The sequence below is a fragment of the Pongo abelii genome, chromosome 9 (assembly GCF_028885655.2).
Source record: "Pongo abelii isolate AG06213 chromosome 9, NHGRI_mPonAbe1-v2.0_pri, whole genome shotgun sequence".
NCBI lineage: Eukaryota > Metazoa > Chordata > Mammalia > Primates > Hominidae > Pongo > Pongo abelii.
This window is the reverse complement of record NC_071994.2, coordinates 71,225,075-71,232,146: the sequence shown is the minus strand read 5'-3', so window position 1 is coordinate 71,232,146 and position 7,072 is coordinate 71,225,075. Positions and strand designations below refer to the sequence as shown.

The following is a 7,072-nucleotide window of genomic DNA, read 5'->3' as shown; positions in this document are numbered from 1 at the left end:
TAGAGCATAGATAGGAGCAGTTCAACTTTACAGGTTAAAACTAAATTTTCAAAAGATGGGAACCTCTCCATGATTTTTCAAAATCAGACAGTGAATGAGCCAGGATTTGAATCCAAGTATATTTTATTCCAAAGTCCATGTGCTTTCTGCTACAACACACTATAGGGCCTAAACTTGGGAACTTGACTGGCAACTTCTCTTTTCTCCTACTGGTAAGAGAAAACTGTGAAGGGACCATGAACTGTCTCAAGACTTCCCCACCACAGATAACATGTGAGCCATACTGTCATTGATTTGCTTGGTCTTCGCTCCATAGATAATGGGGTTAAGCATGGGGGGATCTAGCACATAGAGATTTGCCAGAAGTATGTGGACATGATGGGGGATATTCTTGCCAAAGCGGTGGGTCAGGAAAGTAAAAAATGATGGGAAGAAGAAGAGGAGAATAACTCCAATGTAGAACCACAGGTGTTAAGAGCTTTGTGCTGGGCATCCTGGGAAGGAAGTCTAAACACAGCTTGGAGGATCAAAGTGTAGGAAAAACCAATGAGTGCAACATCTACCAAAACCGATGCCATTGGCACTGAAAAGCTATACCAGATGTTGACAGTTATGTCAGCACAGGCCAATCGGGCCACCCCAATGTGCTCGCAGTATGAGTGGGGGATGATATTGGTCCGACAGTATGGCAGCCTCTTCAGCAGGAATATGATAGGAAAAATTGTCCCAACGCTTCATCCCCAGATTGCCAGGGTCATTTTTCCAATTACCGTAGGAGTTAAGATGGTAGTGTATCTCAAGGGAGTACAAATGGCTACATAACAGTCAAATGCCATGGCCAGCAGGATTCCTGACTCAGCCACAAAGGCAACATGAATGAAAAACATCTGAGTAATGCAGGCATCAAAGGCTATCTCCCCAGCGTAGACCCAGAAGATCACCAAGGCCTTGGGCACAGTGGTGGTGGATAGCAGGATATCAGTGCCAGCCAGCATGGATAGGAAGACATACATGGGTTCATGGAGGGTGTGTTCCCTGAGGACAACAAGGATGAGGGCTCCATTTCCCAAGACTGCAGTGATGTACATAAGGCAGAAAGGAATGGAAAGCCAGATGTGGTATTGCTCCAGTCCTGGGATGCCAAGGAGAATGAATAGAGTGGGATGGAAGGTGGTGAGATTAGCACCAAACATGCCTTCTTTTGGAGTCTCTCTATGAAGACTAAAGAACATGAGAATTAGTCAGTAGAGCCAGTTGTAAGTTCCACTAAAAATTGAACATGGAATCAATCACTAATGCCTTGACTGAGAGTATATAATGTTATTCTTCCACTTCTCACATTATAATTGCAGACACAAATATAAACAAAGGTTTCTGATCACATCTCAGCAATATCTAGAAGCCATACATACCTCCCCATTCTCATTGGCATGTTCTTGCTCAGGCTTTGATCATCATTCACCTGTTCTGTTGCAACAGTGTCCTAAACTAATCTGGTCTCCCTGTCTTCCAGCTTCCCAACCTCAACTCCTTCACATTCATCAGCTATGTTGCAGTCTGGTTGGTATGCTCAAAACAAATATCTTCGTCTGTTTTCTCTTATTACTCTTATATAATTATTTATTGACTTATAAAGTCCAAAGTTCTCAAGCATGCAAAGCCCTCCACAATCCCACTGTTACTTTCTTCTCCAGCTTTAATCGCCTGTAGACCTTAATAAAGCTAAATTAGATCATTTATACTAAATATTCTCCACACAAAACCTGGGTTCCTAACTCTCATGACTTTTCTCAAGTTTTTACCCTAACCTGGAACATACTTTTCTATCTTTAGTGTTTGTTGAAACACTGATCTTCCAATTCACAGCTTAAATATTTATTACTGGGGAAGCCTTTCCTAGGTTCAAATCCTAGCCTTCTGATTTTCTGATTATTGGCAAAAAGAGTTTTTCACATATCAGAAATTTAGCCTGATCTGTGAAATTGAACTATCCACACTTATTTTGCAAGAATTAATTTAAATACCTTCTGTAAACTGCCCAGCATAGTGCCTGGAAGAGAAACACCAAACAAATGCTAGTTATTGCTATTATGTGGATCAGTACAACTTAATAGACATGTTAGAAACCAATAAAAATATATTTAGAATTCAAAATGTGATAAAGTAGCATTCAATTTAGTGTGGGAAAGGAAAGCCTATTCGATTAATGAATGGCTTTGAGATATTGGACTATATTATTTTTGTAAGAGAATAAAATTAGTTCCCACCTCACTCAGTAAACAAATAGAAATTCCAGATTAATTAAAGATGTACCTTTTTAAGATGAAACTATAAAAATATTTTCTAAACTTAAATGAGGGTCTGAAGCAAAAACATGATAAAATGTTTTGAAGGTTGGAAAGATCTGACTGAGATAAGAAAACCAAATTTCATAGAAAGTAGCCACTGAATGATGCAATTATGTAAAAATGTAGTCAATAATAAATAACAATTTTTGGAGAAAAAAACACAAAACATGTAATATACAGGAGGTTAATATATTCTTAAGCACTAAAAGTTGGTATAATTGAAAAAGAAAAAATTAGAAAATGTGCAAAGAATCAAAATAGATAAAGTCAATGCAAAAAACAGATGGCCAATATACATATGAATAGATGCTTGACCTTACAAAATTTCAAGAAATGAAAATTAGCATCATCTTGAAATATCATAATTCTCTTATTATATTGGAAAACATTAGGAAAACAGCCCCCACTGCTGGTGGCAGGTAACTTAGTATAGTGATTTTGGAAAGTAATTTAACAGTAGCTATTAAGAATTCTAATTGTTCAAATCATTTAATCTGATAATATCACTTTTGGCAACTACCTGCTGAAATTACAGCTTAAGAACATAGAGATATACCTATAAGGATATTCTTTGGTACATTGCTGCAATGGCAAAAGAAACTGTTAAAACTTCCATATCCATCAATAGGACAATAAATAAATTATGGTACACACATTACAATGGAATGTTTTGTTTCCATTAAAAATTAAAAAGTATTCATCATGGCATACAGTTTGTTTATTTATTTGTTTATTTGAGGCACAGTCTCACTCTATTGCCCAGGCTAGAGTACAGTGGCATGATCTCGGCTCACTGCAACCTCTACCACCCGGGTTCAAGTGATTCTCCTGCCTCAGCTTCCCAAGTAGCTGGGATTACAGGCGCACACCACCATGCCTGGCTAATTTTTGTATTTTTAGTAAAGACAGGGTTTGGCCATGTTGGCCGGGCTATTCTTGAATTCCTGACCTCAGGTGATCTGCCCGCCTCAGCCTCCCAAAGTGCTAGGATTACAGGTGTGAGCCACCATGCCCAGGCTCCTGTAGTTAAGTTTAAAAAAGCAAACTGAAGATTAAAATGTGTAAGGTAATTCTTTTTTCTGTCTATCAGGATACTTTATATTATGAATAAGAGAAAATCCAACTCGATTTTGGCCTGCAACAAAGGGGATGTCTTTGCCCTGTAACTGAAAAATATGACTCTAGTATCAGGTTTATCTAAAGATTCAAGACATTATCAGGGGCACCATTTCTTTATAACTCTCTTAGCCCTCCAGATATTGACTCTCCTAGGACCAGAAATAAGGTGAGAGGAGTAAGACACTTACCTTGAGTGCAAAATTTAAGTGGGTATCAAAAAACCACAGTAAGCAAGATAAATACTTTAATACAATGTTTTAGAATGAAAATTAATGCAAAAAATTCACAATGAACACAATATTAAAATTTTAAATAAAGATAGGATCTGACAGTGCTATATACTGAGCTATTGTTTGGAGTCTGAAGCCCTTATAAATGTTTTCATGTATTATTAATAGCTAATTTTTTTCAATAATTTTATTTTCAATATATTATTCATTATTTTTTCCATTAAAGCCAATAAAATTTTTTTAAATTCTAATTTTTATCTAAATAAAATATTTAAACTTATACTAATGTTATGAGTTTTAATATGCTTACTCTTAAATATTTCAATATATTTAAAATACTTTAATATTCCAGAAAAAAAAATTAACCCTAGTCCTAGCCCTGCATAGGAGAAATATCTGCAGCAGTTCAAGATGTCAAGATGTACACATTAGATAGTGTGTACTTATAATACACTGTCCAGAAGAATTGTGAAGATCTTGTCTGAATCAACAGTTTATTGGATTTATTTCAGGAAAACCTAAAATCCTAGGAAACAAACATTTATTCCCTGCCCCAAAACTTAACCCAGTTGAAGAGAAAGTTATTCTCCAACATGGGGAAGGAGCTGCTAGATGCACAGTCTGGAGTAAAACAGGACAGTAGTTGTACCTCATCCTTAGGAATCCCTGGGGTGAGGAGATAGCTTCTACCCTACTAGGTCTTTAGGGAGTGTTTGGTTTAATTAGACAGATGCAGACCCCAGCAGAACCAGTCTCCAATGATCACTGCCTCAGGAACCAAAGACGATGGGTAATCTAACTGTCCTTCCTGCAGTGCTCTGTACATACTGTGTTTCCTAATGACTCCATATCTCTGACTAACATATAAACACAGACTGGATTAGAGCTGCTACTAGTTAATACATAGAATATTAAAGGCCAAGCTGTACCTACTAGACCTCAATATACATATAAACATGTGGAGAGATAGAAGAAATAGTAGGTCAAAAGAAGCTAAGTGTATGGGTGGGTGTGTGTGCGTGTGTGTGTGTGTAAGTGATTCCAGTTATAAAACTAGATAATATTTAACAAGGGTTCGGAGGTCAACCACTTCACCAATATTTCAATCCATAAATATACATATGGATGCTCTATGCTAGATATTGGAACTATAATGATGAGGAAGACATTCTCTGCCCTCACAGAACTCAAGTTCTCATGGGTTCATAAGTAGAGTTATTAATATTTAGTTGAGATGATAAATGTCATTGGTTTGGAGACCAAGAAGATAAGGTGATTACCTCTGAATTGGGGGGATCAGTGAAGAGTTCAAAGAACTCTACCATTTACCAGATGAGTGACCTTGACTACTTATTCTCTCTGTGCCTTGGGTACCTCGGTGTATTAACCAGAGATAATAGCAGCACTACATAATGGGGTTGTATAAGAATTAAATGAGATAATGCAGCAGAGAACTGAACATGGTTTCTAGCATAGAGTCATCCTTTAATAAACATGAGTTGTTGAGAGGAGCAGAGCAAGATGGTCAAATAGAAGCCTCCACTGAGTGTCCCCCAACAGGAACATCAAATTTAACAACTATTTACACACAAAAATACAGCTTCATAAAAACCGAAAATCAGGTGAGCAATCACAGTGCCTGGTTTTAACTTTATATCACTGAAAGAGGCACTGAAGAGTGTAGGAAAAATAGTCTTGAATCACTGATGCCACCCCTCCCCCACCCCCCAGCAGCGGTCACGTGACACAGAGAATCTGTGCACTTGTGGGAGGAAGAGCGCAGCGATTGTGGAAGGTTTTGCATTGGAACTCAGTGCTGCCCTGTCACAGCAGAAAGCAAAACCAGGTTGAACTCAGCCAATACCCACAGAGGGAGCATTTAGGTAAGCCCTAGCCACAGGTGAATTGTCCATGTCAGTGACTGGAACTTGAGCTTTGGTAAGTTTCACCACCACAAGCTAAAGTTCTCTGGAGTCCTAAATAAACTTGAAAGACAGTTTAGGGCACAAGTTCTGCAACTCATAGGCAAGTTCTAGTGCTGTGATAGGCTCAGAGCTAGTGGACATGGGAGGCATGAAATCTAGTGAGACACCAGCTGAGGTGACTAAGGGAATGTTTGTACCACCCCTCCCCCAACCCCAGGCAGCACAGCTCGCACAAATGAAAGTGACTCCCTTCTGCTTGAGGAGAGGGAAGTGTAAAGAGGACTTTGTCTTGCAACTTGGATATCAGCTTAGCCACAGTTGGATAGGACACCAGGCAGAGTCATGAGGCCCTCATTCCAGGCCCTAGCTCCCAGACAACATTTCTAGACACACCCTGGGCCAGAGGGGAACCCACCATCCTGAGAGGAAGGACTAAGTTCTGGCAGGATTCATGAGCTGCTGACTAAAGAGCTTTTGGTCCCTGAATAATCAGCAACACTACACAGGTAGTACCACAGTAGCAGCCGTGGTACTCTGAGACGTGCTGGCTTCAGGTGAGACCCAGCACATTTCTAGCTGTGGCGGCTATAGTGAGAGATTCCTTCTGCTTGAGAAAAGCAGAGGGAAAAGTAAAGGGGACTTTGTCATGCATCTTAGGTACCAGCCCAACCCCAGTGAGGTAGAGCATCAAGTGGACTCAGGGTTCCCAGTTCTAGGTCTTAGCTCTTAGATAACATTTCTGGACCTGCCCTAGGCAAGAGTGGAGCCCACTACCCTGAAGGGTGAGTCCCAGGTCTGGCAGCATTCACCATAAGCTGACTGAAGAGCCCTGAGCCTTAAGTAAACATCAGTAGTAGCTTGGCAGTACTCCCCATGGGCCATGGGATGGTGGCCATGGGAAGAAGCTATTCTGCCTGTGGAAAGGAAAGGAAAGAGTGGGATCTTCCCTTTCCTTCCCTGGTATCTCATGATTTGAGTGCCAGCATAGCTGCAAAAAATAGAGTACCAGGTAAATTTACAAGGTTTTTACTGCAGTCCCTGGCCCTTAGACAGCTCTCTGGACCTATCCAGGCCCTGGGAAAACTTATCGCCCTGAAGGGAAGGACACAAGACTGGCTGGCTTCATTGCATGCTGATCATAGACCCCTAAGGCCTTGAGTAAACACAGGTGGTAGCCAGGCAATAAATAAGGCAAGAGAACAAGAGTCTCTGCCTAATAATACAAATAATTCTTCTGGTTATTATTTAAGACTGACAAGGTGGTACTTCTATAAGTATGCAAAACACCAGTGTTACTAGGCTTGGGGTGCCTACTAATGCAGATATGGCTTAGATCAAAACACCCAAGTCTCTCCTTTGACTGGAGCAGTGAAAAAGAACAACAAAAAAATTTAAAACAACACCCAAGTCCCTTGAAATAGCTGTAAAGTCTTCCCAAGAAAGACAGGTG

The 7,072-nt window shown here is 39.8% G+C and overlaps 1 protein-coding gene across 1 annotated transcript; it reads right to left on the bottom strand.

The window, feature by feature from the left end:
• Positions 1-246: 246 nt before the first annotated feature.
• LOC100451631 (olfactory receptor 52B2) lies at positions 247-1,193 on the bottom strand. Its single transcript, XM_009246701.3, is given in 2 exon segments — positions 247-458; positions 461-1,193. Coding segments are annotated over 2 exon segments (945 nt in total).
• Positions 1,194-7,072: the final 5,879 nt, after the last annotated feature.